Source organism: Lactuca serriola, chromosome 1 (genome assembly GCF_051521515.1).
Source record: "Lactuca serriola cultivar US96UC23 chromosome 1, Lser_US96UC23_V15, whole genome shotgun sequence".
In the NCBI taxonomy this organism is placed as follows: Eukaryota; Viridiplantae; Streptophyta; class Magnoliopsida; order Asterales; family Asteraceae; genus Lactuca; species Lactuca serriola.
In genome coordinates this window covers 36,839,994-36,856,716 of record NC_136408.1, presented here as the reverse complement: position 1 = coordinate 36,856,716, position 16,723 = coordinate 36,839,994, and the positions used below count along the sequence as shown (strand labels likewise).

The following is a 16,723-nucleotide window of genomic DNA, read 5'->3' as shown; positions in this document are numbered from 1 at the left end:
GGTGGGCGCCAAATTCAAAAATTGATCAAGTATAATTTGACCAAATTGTATGATAGGTTGCGATGTTCGTAGTAAATCAAGTGTGAAATAATGATCAAAGTAGCATAAGTGAGTTACAAGGAAAGCCTTTGATTCTTGATAGGATCCCCGATATAAAACCTTGGGAGGTGATAATAATCACATGCATTGATGTTTTTATTGATATCAAAAGTTGATTTATAGAGATGAATGTGTAAATGTCAATACAAGTACCGTAGATGAGCTAAAACGTGTCTAGTGTGCTAGATACATGTGGTATTTATAGTCTAGTGTAAGTAACAAGAAATCCGAGAATTCCGGGATCCTCTAGAATCAACATAAGAATGTTATTTGACTTGGTATTCTGGGTCTTTTGCTTGCTTGAGACGACTCTCCGTTGAGAATGAGTCTTATGTTGACTAGTTCTGCACATGTGAGAAAAATTGAGAAAATATAATCGTTACAAATGTTAGAAATATTAGTGATAATAGTAAGAATCCTAAGATATGTTTAAGGATTCAGAAATATTCGAGGATCCTGAATAAGATTCAAGGATCCTACCCCTAACAATTACAAAAACAATTATTTTAGAAACTATTTTCATAATATATATATTCTTTGTCAGACAAAAAAAAAATATCATAAGACTAATATAAAATAATACAATATCTTAGATAGAAAAAATATACTAAGATAATAAGAAAATATTAAAAATTAAACATAATATATTTTTAAAAAAAAATCCATATATTTTCATTTATTTACGGAAAAAATCTCTTATTTTGTTGGTGACCCATTTATCAGGTAAATTGGACAAAATGAAAATTATTGCTAATTTTTGGGACTTATATGATTATAAAAAGATAAGGATTAAATCCTTAATGACTTTGGAGTTCGGAACATAAGAATTTTCAAGAGATTTATTTTTTTTTATTTTTATTTTTATTATTATTATTATTATTATTATTTTTTTTTTTTTAAGTTATGGTTTAACAGTGAAGGAGGTTAGAATATAGGGGTTCTAATGAAAATTTTCCTCGCCACACAACAAGGAATGGATGATGAGCTTAATTTAAAATAACGTTAAAATGTAAAAACTTTAATAAATATTTTCCAATAAAAGATAAATAAATATTATTGACAGATGAGCCCAAGCCAACCCCACATATATTAATATGTATTGTCAAAACATATTCTGACCCATCATCTAATATACTAATTTTCACTTCTATCAAATATGATGTTAATCATACATAAGCAAATTCTTGAACCATATATATTACATTTTAAAACTAGTCATTTCCTCTTGACAAATCATTTTCTTAAATGATAAAGGTTACATTAATTAGATTAAACTCTACATTCTTAATTCGTTTCTTTATCATCTAATAGCTCTTACTCGAGGACTCTTCTTGAGTAACCACACTAGAACCACATGATGAAGAAGATGAAGTAGCTTCTTCGCAATTGATTGAAATTGCATCATCATCATCATCATCATCATCATCTCTCGTAAAATTTGGACGCATTTGTTCATGTGAGCCCAACCTCTTCCCAGTATCATCTTCAAAGGATTTTCGACTTCTTTTGTTCAACAATACATGACACAAAACCCAATTTCCCATCTGAATCCAAGATTTCTGCATATGAAAAGGCACCCAACATCATTTAAAAATGAGTATATATGCTGATACCCTTTTGGCTTCTTGAACAAGTTCTTTTTGTACGATTTAGTTCAAGAATGTTACCTTATCGTTGGTGGTGGTTGTTGGTGAAGCAGGTGAATGAACAAGGTGATACTCATGCATGATCCAATGAGTTCTAGTCGTTGATGGTTTGTTTTTATAGAACACGAGCGTCTTCTTCATCCCTGTAATGGTATCTTTCTTTCTTGAAAAAGTATTGTTACTGCAACATCTAGTGATATGCTTATCAAAACCAGTTGCTTTCCAATACCCATCACCACTCTTTCTATTTACTCTATTTCCTTGCCCATACTTGGCCTCTTTCTTGCTAAAGAAGTATCTTTCTTGCTCCCATTCACCTATTAACATATTTCCAAATTAAAATAAGCAAGATTTTTTTTTTTTAATTAACTAAGGTCAACAGTAAAGAAAAACATACAATCATTTTATGCAAATCATACATAAGATGGTAAAAAATGACAAATTTTACATAAAATAATAAAAAAAATGGTAAACTTTATATATAATAATTTCTTTTTGTATTGATCAGTAAAATAATAAAATATTTAGCAAAAACTGTTTGCAGTTAACCCAAAAATATAAGACTTATATATAAAATTGTGATCCACACCATTTAGAGTTTTTAGGGTTTTCTTTGGTTGCATAACAATTCTAACCTGGTAAATCCCAAGGATTGAACTTGCAAATGTTGATGATTTCAGGGATGATGGAGGCAGGCAACGGGCAAGAGAAGACCTTACGAACAAGATATTGAAACACAATCTCTTGATCGGTGGGTTGAAACCTAAACCCTGGTGGCAATTTGATGGCTCCATCTCTCACAAAATTGAGCTTTTCTTTAACATCAAAAGTAGCGTTTTGTGTATAGTTCTTATCTTCAGTAGACATGAATTACGTTACAAACGATTTTCGTGATGAAAAAGGTGAAGTCTTGAGTATAAGTAGGAAACATAAGGGGACCCTTTATATAGCAATGGGGCGCTCTCAAGATTATAGAATCAAGTTTTAAAAGTTATGGCTTTTGGTTAGCTATTGTCATTTAGAACAACTTTTTCACATGGTACTTGCCCATTAAGTTTTGTGGGCATATATGCATCCCCTATTGTATTAACATACTATTTTCTAGTAATAGCTTAAAAGAAACAAACAAAAATTTATAAGCAACAAATAATTTTTTAAGCAAATTTGTGAAACTATAGACGTGTTAGTAAATCACAGAAATTGTCCGTTTAATTACATTTTTGTGGCCTTTTATTCGAATTATATTATATAAATTATAAATAGAGTAAATCACCGAAATCGTCTCTTGGTTTAAGCAATATTTACATCCAGTTTCATTTTTGTTTCAATCGTGTGTCTAAATTTGGAACTTTTGATTTTAGCCTCTCGACTTTTCTTGACTTGTCACTTGAGTACTTGATCGAGTCACAACACATTTCTTGATTTTTTGGCTCTACTCGACCGAGTTCACCTTAACATCCCGTTCCCGAGTTCAACTTAACGAGAGAAAGGAAAAGAAATGAATGGAAATGAGAAGAAAATAAAAAAGATTGATGTTCCCGAGTTTCATTAAAGGAGGGAAGTTGAAGGAAGTGAAGGGAAATATGAGGATCACTTTCCCTCCTAACTTTCCTTCCGATTTGGGGGGATTTGAAAAGAAAGAATAAAATGATTCTTTTTCCTTCCATTTCTCTCCAACTCGGGAACATGAAAGAAAATTTTGTTTTACTTTCCTTTCTTATTTTATCTCGTAACTTTCTTTTCTTTTCTCTTCTTTTCTTTTGTTAAACTCGGGAACGAGGCATTAAGGTAATGGTAACCCCGTCATGGAAATTTCTAAAAAGATTTTGAGCATTCAAAATTTTTTACGTCACAAAATTTGACCTACAATTATTTTATTTTATTTAAGCTACAGAACTTTATTAAAAAACTACCAAGAAGCTAGAAACAAAAAACAACACAACAAATTACAAGCTAAAATAGAATTATAAAACCACCAGGTCCAACCTATTTTAGTGACAATTATCAGTATAACACTTACATAACACTTATTATAGTATTAATGAATTTTTCTAAAAAAGATATTTAAAAGTAGACGTGTTAATAAGGTGAGTTTGGAGCGAATCATTCTTGATCTAAACCTTTTAAAATTTTAAAAACATGATCCGCCCCGCTCCAACAACCCTCAGGGTTTTGAATAATCGAATCCATACCCATATCCACTGAATCAACGAATACACAACCCTTTTACAATATTAAAATTTCAGAATTTTGTTATGTGCCACCACATAATATTTATCAAAAAATATAAAATGTCTACGTAAACAAATATACACTATTTAATACTCAAAATCCAATACATTTTACTCAGACATAGAGTTACATACTTTGGTGTCATATATATATATATATATATATATATATATATATATATATATATATATATATATATATATATATATATATATATATATATATATATATATATATATATATATATGGGGGTGGTAATGCAACGCCTGAAATTTCGAGCTAGACATTTAAGATATAGTAAATAATATTAGCTAAAGTGGAAGTAGTCGCGACGATGATTATCGGGATATAAGGAACACTTGAATATGACTTTGCACGAAGAAGTTACGATTCCTTGAACTTTCGCATTTAACCCTATACGACAAAGTATGTTGTAAAATACGAATTGAAGATAAGGTTGCTTATTAGCCTAAGTAATCCAAATAAAAGCCGTAGAGATCATAAAAGCGAGAGTCTGCATATAGAGAACATCTAAATCTGATTTCATACGAGGAAGTTATGATTTTTAGAAGTTTTAGTATTGTAGTGTGCGACACAGAAATCAAAATTTAGATCTATTAAGTGTTATCTAAAAAATCTAAATGAGAGTTGAAGATCTCGTGAATATGATTTTGTCGATATAAAGACAGTCAAGAAGGGAACTCGTATGAAAAAGTTATGATTTTTATATGGACTTTAACAGTCTAAGACTGTTAAAAATATAACTTTAAAAATAAACTGAGAATTAGTCGACATAGTCTAAATGAAAGTTGTAGTACTTGTTGATAGCTATGTGTCAATATAAAGAACGTCGAAAATGGAGCTCGTATGAAAAAAATTATGAATTTTTGAAAAAAAATTGAAGTTTCGCGCACACAGACAGCGTGCGAGTCGCACACTAACAAGCAGACGCGGTCAACTGGTTTGTGACACGTGGCAGCCTTCCAATAGAATACATCAACGACCCCGACAAAGTGTGCAACATGCACTATACCAAGCACGCAATGCGCCCCTTTTTCCAGCCTACAAATACGTTTCGGTTGCAGCTCATTTTCTCACCAATCTTCACCCAAATTCTCTGGAAATCCTTTCCACCCCTAGCCCCAATACTTCCTAGTTCTTAGATATTTAGCAAGGCTCCATAATATATGAAAGATAGAGCTTTAGGGTCAAGATTCTACCTGTGCAATTTCCCGATTTTCGCTAAATTTTTTGTAAGTTAAGTTGCACTTACTATGCTTCAAGTGTAACTTATATCTATATTCATATTCGTTATTATGAATCTATAAATAAGATTTATCAGTAATTCCAAGTCATCATACTGATTGATGTACTTACGAGAATGATGTCTAGGCTAGATTTAGTATGGTGTTTAAAGTGAGATTTCCAAACAGTATATTCTATATACCAAACAAACCCTACCTCTGATATGATCTTACCTAGTTATTACTTACTTGATAGATCTTGATGTAGACATTGAGATTAGTGAGGAATCTATACTATCAATAGTCACTAGGAATATAAGACTAAGACTTACTAATGTGAATCCCTAGATCATATCAAAAGAAAAACTAAGGTGTTAGGCAAAGCTCTGCCCAAATCACCAGTTATCCACCTAAGTCAGGTGAGTGCATATTCCCTTTCATGAACATGATTATAAGACAGGTATTAATTAAATTATTAAATACATGTGGAAAATTATAAGTGAAATCTATGCTGATTTCCTGGAGTATGTGTTACATGTATATTGATGATGTATTATATATGTCACACCCCCAGCCGTCGACAGAAACATCGGGCGGTGTAACGTCATTCTTTGTATCACACTTATATAATATACATTGAATAGTATAAAAGAGTTTTATACACTACATACATTTATTGATGATAGAAAGTTACGTTATTCTTGTTTCCTAGTATTTACTATTTCACACATCCTAACAAATATATATCCCATATGAACATAAAGGATAATAGTAAAACTTATCCCGTTCAAGTAGCAATCTAGCTTATCAAGTTCCTGAAAACACATTCGTTTTGAAAATACGTTAAGAAAAAGTTGGTGAGTCCACAGGTTTTGACTCTGAGTAAAAATAGTACTTTTTCCCAAGTTTCAAAAGTATGGAATATAGTTTGAAATATCATTCCGACTCATACTTGTTTCTAACATATAGTATATATATCCTAGATATAATGGTTTACTTACTAAATAACTAGTATACCTATAAGTTTCATATACTATGAATATAAGTGTTTGCAATCCCATACAAACGGAGGTTGCTATGTATAAATCTTATTTCAATTATATAAGAGTAAAACTTGCTAGGTATAAATCTCATTTTAATTCTATAGGAGTAAATAACCGCTACGTATAAATCTTATTTCAATTCTATACGAGTATATGTGCTAGGTATAATTGTCTACTTACTGAACAAGTAGTATACCTACAAGTTTCTGGTACCTAGAGTATAAGTGTTTGGGAAACTTATACTTAACATTTATACTTGTATATCGACAAAGTATAATGCTTCAAAAATTGTGCTACCATGAGTCCATAACTGCTGCTATGCGACATCAATACCTTTGAATGGTGGTATCAGTGTCGCACCTTGGTAATAGATTTCCGCACGCTTCATCGATGTCGAAATAGAATAAATTGGGCAAGCTCATCACCCGAAAACTATTGGGTGGTAGCTAGCAAACATGGGTGGGGGTGTCAGACCGCATAGATCTGCACACAACTTCCTTGTTGGAAAAATAGGCAAGTTCGTCACCCGTAAAACCGTTGGGTTGTAACTAGCAACCATGGGTGGGGTGTTAACCTGTATAGATCTGTACACAACATCCTCGCTCTCACGGGATTAGCGGTTATAGGTCAGAGGATTTTCACTAAGATTTCCAATCTTAGTTGATGAATGAAATAGCTCATGTAGACTTCGTCGAGTTCCTATACTTCTAATAGTGAAAGCATATTTGTGTCTAAAACCCTAAGTTACTAGACTATGCTTTAAACGCTACTCCCAATTTCTATAATACTTAGGTAGTACAACAACTATAAGTTGAAGTAAAACCAGGTTTTATCTAACATAAAACCAATAATAACAACATACTTAACAAGTATATATAGAATTCTTGAGTATAACTCCGGGACTATAACACAAATAGTATATACAGAACTCCCGAGTATAACTCCGGGGCTATAACATAAATAATATATATATATATATATATATATATATATATATATATATATATATATATATATATATATATATATATAGAACTCCCAAGTATATCTCCAGGGCTACATTAGTATAATATATGATAACAGCATGCTAACAATTTTAAGATAGTTGCATGATTTAGATATATATCATATATATTCTAAGTATATACGATACAAAACAACTATACCTCGGTTAATATAATTATTTATATTGATATGAATATACTATCATATAAACTTAATACTAACTTGTATATAATATTTAGCATGAATTTCCCCCCGAAAATATTAAAAAGTGGGGCCGTGAAACTCACTCTAGTAGCGTGATCTATAGAATCTAATTAAAAACGGTCAAAGGCTCGATGTTGTCAGGCTCGGTAAGGGAAACAACCTTCAGAAAACGAGAGAGAATGAAAGTAGAAGGTGTAATGATTGAATGAGCCTCGGTTTCTATTTATAGTTTGTTTTGGACCCTCTTATGTCGTGAGAAATCAATGCTCACGTTGTGAGGCCCGTGTCAGCTCGAAAGGTGTCTGGATGACATCTCACTTCGTTAGGATGATATGCTCACGTTGTGAGGTTCCATGAGTCATCCGGTAGCCTTACCAGGTGTTTTCTAGCCTCGATTAGTGTCATGGAGCACTCTCATGTCGTGATAATACATGTTCACGTCGTGAGCTCTGACAAATTAGGGTTTCTGCCACGTGTCACGCTCTTAGACTACTACATCTTCGGAAGATCATAACTTTTGCATACGAGCTTCGTTTTTTACATTCTTTATATGCACACGTAGGTATTTCCGAGTACTAAAGCTTTCTTTTTAGATTCCAATATCTAATTCTAAGTCTATTTTAAATTCCTTTTTTTATAGAGATTTATAATGTTAGAGTTTATCATAACTTTTTCATGCGAAGTCAGATTTTGTCGTTCTATATATTTTTGGAATCATATAGGCTTGTAGTGTTGAATGAAAACTTTATTAAATATTAAAGTAAATTGACTATAATATGTGTTTTTTATATTTATGAGAATTATCTTTGACCTAATTTTGACTGATCTTACAATATACGAACCAGATATGGTTCTATATGTGTTAGGATGCATATATATATATATATATATATATATATATATATATATATATATATGATAATAATAATAATAATAATAATAGAAGTATTATTAGTAAGAAAGATAAAAGTATATTAATACCTAATTGCTCTGTGTTATATATATATATACTAAATTAGGATAGTGTTGCCTAAACAAAGTTGGTATTGGAAGTTAAATTATTAGCCTTGTAGTCTTTCCTATTAATGAAATAAGCCTTGTAGTCTTTCCTATTACATAGGCAGGAAAATGTATGTTAATCACAAGAATTTTAATCTAGGCTAGTTTCTAAACTTAGATGTATAAAGGTGGCTTAGTCCAATTAAGTTTGATATTGGGTAGTCTCATTTCGAGGATATATGTGATAGGAACAGAGAGTAAAGTTCTGTTCCATGACACTTTCAAGTGTCGATGTACGAATTACATACTGGAGTACATTATAGTATTCCTTTTGGATGACCAGAAATGGTGGCTCCAGATCTGGCAACTGTAACGGTATGTTTGGTCATCTCCCAGGGTAAGATGACAACCCTTAATCATTCTAGATGGTCTTGTGAATTATGTTTCTAGTGTGAGCTCATAACCCACGTACATAGATGAAATAGGATACCATATTCATCAAATAATTTGATGGCTGGAGTGCCTCTATGACTTATATAAGCAAAGGAATCCCCTAGCTGTGTAGTCAAACCCTTAATCTAAAAGATTTGCTAGGTGAGATAATTCTCCTTTATAATTGTGGACTAGGATGAAACATCCAAAAAATAAATCCCAAAAATTTCATTTTTCATTCAAGTGAAAACAATATTTCAAATCATAGTTCATACAACCCAAATAAAGTAAGTATGTCAACTGTAAGGAAAAATTAGAGTGTGTCCTATAAACATAATCCATATGGCGTGTGCAATACAGTCACCCCAAACTCTTCCACTTGCCACTGGAAGTACCTAAAACATAAACTGAAAACCTCGCTTGTCATTGGGCTTCGCCCGCTATAGACATACAATGAATATTGCATAATCATGCTGACACATATAATGATCATAACACTAGCATACGTTCCAGTCCTCAGACCTTGCATGGCATCGAGCCCCGCCCGATATATATAGTAGCACATAACACATGCAAGGGTCATGCAAACTCCTAGCATCCTAACATAATCAATAAGGGTCGGCATTGGTGCCTTAGACCCGCTAAATCCAGTGAGGAAACTTACCTCAAATATTGAATCTCACAGAAAGAAATCCCTAGCTGCTGCCCTGACGACTCCACGAGCTATTAGTACAAAAAACACCCAATCAACACATGGGTTCCAAACTATAATCAATAATCCATACTTGGGGTAAAATGACCATTTTACCCCTGGCCTAGCTTGATCCAAAACTAACGCCCAAATGCAGAAACCAACAAGGTCTAAAACCAAAAGATCCACAAAGGCCCACTTATGGCCCAATTTCCAAATTGGGTCCAAACCCCCAAATGGGCCTTGACCTAAGGCCCACTACAATTCCTTAATCAAAAAGCTTAAATTCCAGATGGCCCAAAAGGACCAAAGCAACAGGGTCCAAGAACATGGCCCAAATCGAGGCCCAAACAACGCCAAGACCAACTACCTGAGTACGCGACGCGTAGTCAGCTGTACCCTATGCTACCCGCTGCATGGCTTGTACGCTGCGTGTACGAGCTTGTACGCCCAACGTACTCACCTATTAAAACATTTCTTAAATAGGTCCTTAACCAAGTAAGTCCAAGAGTCCCAATCACATATCCGAGTCATATACAACATCTTTACCGATAAATTCGACAGCTTGGTGGCTTTGCATGCCCCAAAGGGGTCCAAAATCAAAATATTAGAATCTGCTTCCATAAAAATGGCCATTACTCATACATGGTAGGATTAAAGCTTCAAAGGTAGCAACTTTATGACTTTAGGACCCAAAGAAAACTAAGAGTAGCAACTCTAAGCTTCAGAAACGAAGATAATCCATAAGAGCTCATCTATGTGACCAAAAAGGGTCCAAAAGATAAAACATGGAGATCTAAGCTTCTAAAGATCAAGATCAAGACTTTCTACCTTGCACAAGCTAGAAATGGTGCATATAATCTGGATCTACAAGCTTCTCCTTGAACCACTACCTTGCTCTAACCTTCTATTGCTTGAAAATGAGACAAATCACACGAAAATGCACTCAAAAGACCTTCCAAGCTCAAGAACACTCAACAATGGGGTTAGGGTTTCGTGGAGGCTGTTAAGGGACAACAGGGAGGCTGATAAAGAAGATCCTTAAGGAATAATGTTCTTTAAAGAGTGCTCAAACCTAAATATTAGTGTTTTGGGATCTGGACACGTACGTTGTGCTGACTCCTTTGTACGCAACGTGTTCGTGCATGGCACCCACGATTATTCCACATCAGTACGCCCATCATACATAGGGTGTTATGCCCCGCGTACTACACACCGTTAGCCCAATAAGAAAAGATCCAATGATTTCAAGGCCCAACTCATAACAATTAAATAACCATAATTTAAATAAGTACCTCGGAAATATTGAGCCTTACAATTCTCCCCCACTTGAATCAAACTTCGTCCTTGAAGTCCGTGGTCTCGAACAACTCTGGATAGTGCTCCCTTGTCTCCTCCTCGGGTTCCTAAGTCTACTCAGAACCCTTTTGGTGCTGCCACTACACCTTTACCAACTCGACTTCCTTGTTCCTCAAGGTTTTCTTCTCCCGATCTAAAATTGCCACCGGTTTCTCAATATAATTCAGGTGGTCATCCACTTGAATGTCCTCCAAAGGTACCACTGCGGAATCGTCTACCAGGCACTCCCGCAGCTAAGATACATGAAACGTGCTATGAATATTACTGAGATCGGCTGGAAGATTTAGACGATACGTAACCCGGCCTACCCGAGCCAAAACCCTGAAGGGACCTATATACCTAGGGCCCATCTTGCCCCGCTTCCTGAATCGGATGACACACTTCTAGGGTGATGTTGGGTTTTGATAAGAAATAAAAGATTGTTTTTCACAAAAACCGGCAACGAAAGACTTTAAAAATAACAAGTTTATTTTTAGTTCATAACAAAAACGAACCATCATGGATCCATTTATAGAGGTTAGAATGAAATAAAACCAACCATATGATGTTTTAGAGATAACCTTTGCGGCCTTTGAACCCACTTGGTTTTGGGGTGTTGATGAATATAACAAAAGATCAAAGTGTATGAGACAAAACATGGAGGTTGAAAGTAAGGCCTAACCATTAAAATACTCTAAAGTAATGGATAGCCTTTTGAAGCATAAGAGACAAAACATGGAGGTTGAAAAGTAACGACCATATTTTAATATTTTAGGCCATACCTTTTAAAAAGGAAAGATTCTTTATTTTTTATAAACTCCAAGTTTATAAAATATAAACTTTGTCTTTAGGTAAAAGACAAAAGAATCCAACTAGTCCAAAATATTGTGCATGACTTATTAATTCATACCATATGAAATAATAGCTAGTAATACTCTTTTATAATTATTATTTTTCACAAAACAATAATTATTCCCTAATTAAAATACAAGAATCTAGATTATTTATTAATAATCATATTAATAATAAATATAAAAAATGTGCCAACTTGATAAAGGTGTAACCCTATAGGATCATATATTATTAGAAATATCACTCCATAATGATTCTTGGGCATATAGATCTAACAGGTGACACCTTAAGGAGAACCATATCTCCCACCTGAAACTCCAAATCTGACATGCGCCTATCAACATAACTCTTTTTCCGACTCTGAGATGTTTGGAGCCTACTCCAAACTTGTTCAATCAACCCAGTGGTCTTGAGTACCACCTCGGGACTTCCCATAACCTGCTGACCGACCTCTCCCCAACAAATCGGGGTCTTGCATTTCCTCCCATAGAGCATCTCAAAAGGAGGTCGATCAATTCTACCGTGATAACTATTATATGAAAATTCTACTAACGGAAGATATGTATCCAACTCCCACCAAAATCCTACACACATGCACGCATCATATCCTCAAGGGTCTGAATAGTCCACTCACTCTGACCATTGATCTGCAGATGAAATGTCGTAGTGAAATAGAGCTGAGTGCCCATCTCGTCATGAAACCACTTCCAAGATCTGGAAGTAAAACGAGCATCCCTATTTGAAACCACTGATACTGACACCCCATGACGTGCCACCACCTCCTTGACATAGATCTCGAGCAACTTCTCCACATAAATACTCTCCTGGATTGGAATGAAATACGCGCTCTTAGTTAAATGATCCACGATGACCCAAATAGAATCCAATCCACATGCAGTCCTGGGAAGCTTCGTGATAAAATCAATAGTGATGTCTTCCCATTTCCATATGGGAATCTCCAAAGGCTTCATCTTGCCGTGAGGACCTTGATGCTCGACCTTGACTTTCCTGCAAGTCGGGCATCGCTCAGCATACCATGCCACATCCCGCTTCATGCAGGGCCACCAATAATCAGAACGAAGATCCCAATACATCTTTGTCTCCTCGAGATGAATGGAGAACCTCGACTAGTAGGCCTCCTCCATAAGAACTTGGTGCACACCGCCCCAATAAGGAACCCAGACTCGCTGATGTAGAGTCAACAATCCACGGCTATCAAAATCAAAGGAGGCCACCTGACCCACGATGCGCTCACTCTTCTGGTGCTCTTCCTTTATAGCCTCTTCATGAGCCTCACAAATCCACTCTAATAATGGAGTAATCACAGTCATCCTCAAACATATATCTCTAATCGGAGCCGCGACTGCTTTGCGAATGAGAGCATTTGCCACCAAGTTGGCCTTCCCAGGGTGATAAAGGACCTCACAATCATAATCCTTCACCACATCTAACCATCGATTCTGCCTCATGTTCAGATTCGGCTGATCCATCAGATACCTCAAGATCTTGTGATCCGTGTAGATATTATAATGAGCCGCATAGATGTATTTCTGCCAAATCTTGAGGGCGAAAACAACGACTCCTAACTCCAAATCATGCGTCGGATAGTTCTCCTCATGAGGCTTCAGTTGCCTCAAAGCGTAAGAAATCACACGACCACGCTGCATCAATACTGCTCCCAGACCGGATATCGAAGCATCACAACAAACCACAAAGTCATCAAAACCCTCAAGCAAGGTCAGAATCGGCGCCTCACACAACCACCGTCTAAGAGCATGAAAAGTTGCCTGTTGCTCAGCCCCCCAATGAAATGTCACCGACTTCTTGGTCAGTCGGGTCAATGGAACAACAATCTTGGAGAAATCCTGAATTAATCTCCGATAATAACCAGCCATACCAAAAAAACTCTGAATCTTAGATGGAGACCTCGGAACCTCCCACTACATCATGACCTCGACCTTGGCTAAATCGACTAGAATACCCTTCTGGTTGACAAGGTACCCTAGAAACTGCACCTCACACAACTAGAATTTGTAGTTGGAGAACTTTACGAAAAGTATCTCCCTCCTCAAAGTCTCCAGCACTTCCCTCTAGTGCTTTTCATGCTACTCCTGAGTCTTGAAATAAACCAAGATATCATCAATAAATACTATCACAGACTGATCCAACATCGGTATGCTTACGCGGTTCATGAGATCCATGAACGCGGCTGGAGCATTGATGAGCCCAAAAGGAATCACCACAAACTCATAATGGCCATATCGATTTCGAAAAGCTGTCTTCAGCATATCCTCATCCCTTAACCACATCTGATGATAACCCGATCGCAAATCAATCTTAGAAAACCAAGATGCACCCTAAAGTTTGTAACGATGTAAATTCTAAAACCAAAATTTTCATTTTTAAACACAATAAAACTTGTATCATAATTCTCAAAAACACATATGTCTCAAATGTCATCAAATAAAACACAATCCTAGAATCATAAAAACAATCTCCCACCGGTGTGTACAATCATGCCGGTGCCTTGCTGCGATCCTCAGAACTACAAGAAACACATAAAACATAACACGATAAGCATAAAAGCTTAGTGAGTTCCCCAAAATACCACACACAACACATTAGCCACCCGAGGCTATAAATCAATTAGACCCTCTGGTCGATGTGTCTCAGTGGTACCCTTTGGTCCCACAACGCAGATGGACCGTCCACTCCCTCAACTCAGCATCACAATATAATACTCAAAATGCATAAAACAAGTAAATATCAGGATATCTCATTACAAAGGTCATGCACATAAGACCCTCTGGTCACACATAAGATTTACCACTCAAGGTAAGTATAGTGAGAAGACTCACTTCGTAAGCTAATGAACGAAAATCCCGCAATCGGGATCTTGATCTCTACTCCCGGTTCTAGCTCCCACCTAACACATAATAATTATCCCTAATTAATATTGTCCCTCAAGAAGCTAGACTATCCCTTCTACAACTCACAGAAGGGTAAAAGACCATTTACCCCTCCAAAGCTTAATAGTCTGATGAGTTTATAAAACTCCTTGATCGATTAGATCTTATCACAGGTAAATCAAGAAAGCAAAAACAGTAAGATAAAGCATAGGAATGAATCTGAATGTGTCGAATGATTCAATTAACTCAATCCTCAGCAGAGCTCGATGAAGAACTTCCGCTGTAGAGGATATTAGGGTTACAAAAGATATGAACGATGAACGCTATCAAAAACTCTATCAAAATCTTACGTTCAAGGATGCATGCAAGCATCTATAAATATTAAACCCTAAAAAATAACTCACGGATGGACAGGCCCATACCGAAGATTAAATGGACTAAGAACCGATCCCAAGACGCAACACTAACTGGACCTAACAATCTCCCACTTTGCGTCAATTGGAGCGAGACTATCACTTCTTCTTGCTGGGTCCAGCTACAGGAACCTTCTTAGTGGTATCAAACAGACGAGGGATAAGAGCGAGGATTGTCTGTCTGAAGCGAATGTACCACTGGATCATGTCATCGAAGTACTTCTTGTCATCCGCCGAATTCTACTTGCAACAATGAATGATTCCTAAAACATGTTCCAGGCATGCAGTGGTGTAGAGATGTTTGTCTGCCAAAGCGAACATACATTTTTGGCATTCGTTTCAGGTAAACATGACAGAATTGCGTTTCGGGTCAATCTTACCCATCTGCATCATTTTTAGGTCACTGGCAGAGCCAACAGGTGAGATAGTGGGCTTTTTCTTGAAGACACTAGCGATCTCCTGATCCATCTTGGCAACTTCCATTATGTAGCATACAAGCATCCTCTTGAAGTGATCAATGATCGGACCATATTCTGCTTCATTTGTGAGGAGGATGTTGTGCAAGATTATCCAATCATGTGGATTCAAATTGGGAAGATCAGCTAGCGATATGGCATGTTCGGTCTTAGCAGAACCCCTCAGCACCTTGAACCAAACGTTCGTGAAGTTCCCTTCTTTAAACGGCTTGAGGACCCGAACGTTGATTATTTTCTGAGCGCTCCAAGTTTGAAACTGTGGTTGAGCAGCCTTCAGGTAGAATTCGACGAGATCCCTATCAACCTTTGGATGAGCATGAGGGATATCAACAACGTTATCAAAGGCTTGGAAGATGAAGGCCTTTCGGGTCAATGGCATATCAAACTGTGAATCGACAGAATTGATGCGATCCAGTGAAATCACCGGTTCAAGCCACAAGATGCTGGGAGTTTCAATCGCTTCTTTCAGCAACTTCTCAAGAGTCCATAGAGGAAAGAGGGTTTTTCTGCTCTCAAGAAGGTCATGAGCCTCGTTCATTTTTCTTTCATATTCCTCAGCCTCTCTGGCAACGCGAGCGCTCGTATCACATCCTTGTCGCGACCTTGCTTCTTTAAGAGATCTGCAATAGTCTCTTTATCGTCATCGCTTTCTTCAGCAATTTTCTTCCCCTTGGAGCGGGCCTATCTGCCTCATGGATCGACTTAATCATATCAGGAGTGAGCTCTCGAGGACCAGAGCGACGAAACTCCTTGTAGGTTCGGATGATGCGGCTGTCGCTAGGAACATCTCCAAACATCGACTCAGGGATGGAGCCAATGAACTGAAATTTAGATGCATCGGAGACAATTATCTTCGTAGTATGAAAGGTACCTATCGAAGAGAGTGGAGAATCAACAACATTGGGGACGTGATACTTGTCCATCACCCATTTTGTGATCAGAGTCCAGAAGCGAGCGTAGGAGATCTCGGAATGGCGAGATGTGGAGGCAAGACTCTGAATCAGCTGCTGCCATAAAACCGACCCACTGTCCAGGTTGATGCCATTGTATACCCCATAAAGAATCGTAATGAACAGACGACTCGCTCCATCTGAACCGGCACTGCGTTCCGATAACCCCTTGAATAACATTGTAAATAAC

General features: G+C 36.4%; 1 protein-coding gene across 1 annotated transcript; it reads right to left on the bottom strand.

Moving 5' to 3' along the window:
- Window positions 1-1,135: 1,135 nt before the first annotated feature.
- LOC145083420 (NAC domain-containing protein 83-like) lies at window positions 1,136-2,674 on the bottom strand. Its single transcript, XM_079023378.1, has 3 exons — window positions 2,381-2,674; window positions 1,767-2,062; window positions 1,136-1,658 (listed from the first exon to the last, which is right to left on the bottom strand). The coding sequence occupies exons 1-3, from the start codon at window positions 2,610-2,612 to the stop codon at window positions 1,404-1,406; spliced, it is 783 nt and encodes a 260-aa protein (XP_078879504.1). The 5' UTR covers window positions 2,613-2,674; the 3' UTR covers window positions 1,136-1,403.
- Between the last annotated feature and the right edge of the window lie 14,049 nt (window positions 2,675-16,723).

Coding starts and splice junctions, on each gene's coding strand:
- LOC145083420 (XM_079023378.1), bottom strand. CDS start 2,612: ATGTCTACTGAAGATAAGAACTATACACAAAACGCTACTTTTGATGTT. Junction 2,063..2,380: donor CAATCCTTGGGATTTACCAG/GTTAGAATTGTT, acceptor ATATGTTAATAG/GTGAATGGGAGCAAGAAAGA. Junction 1,659..1,766: donor CAACCACCACCAACGATAAG/GTAACATTCTTG, acceptor TTTCATATGCAG/AAATCTTGGATTCAGATGGG.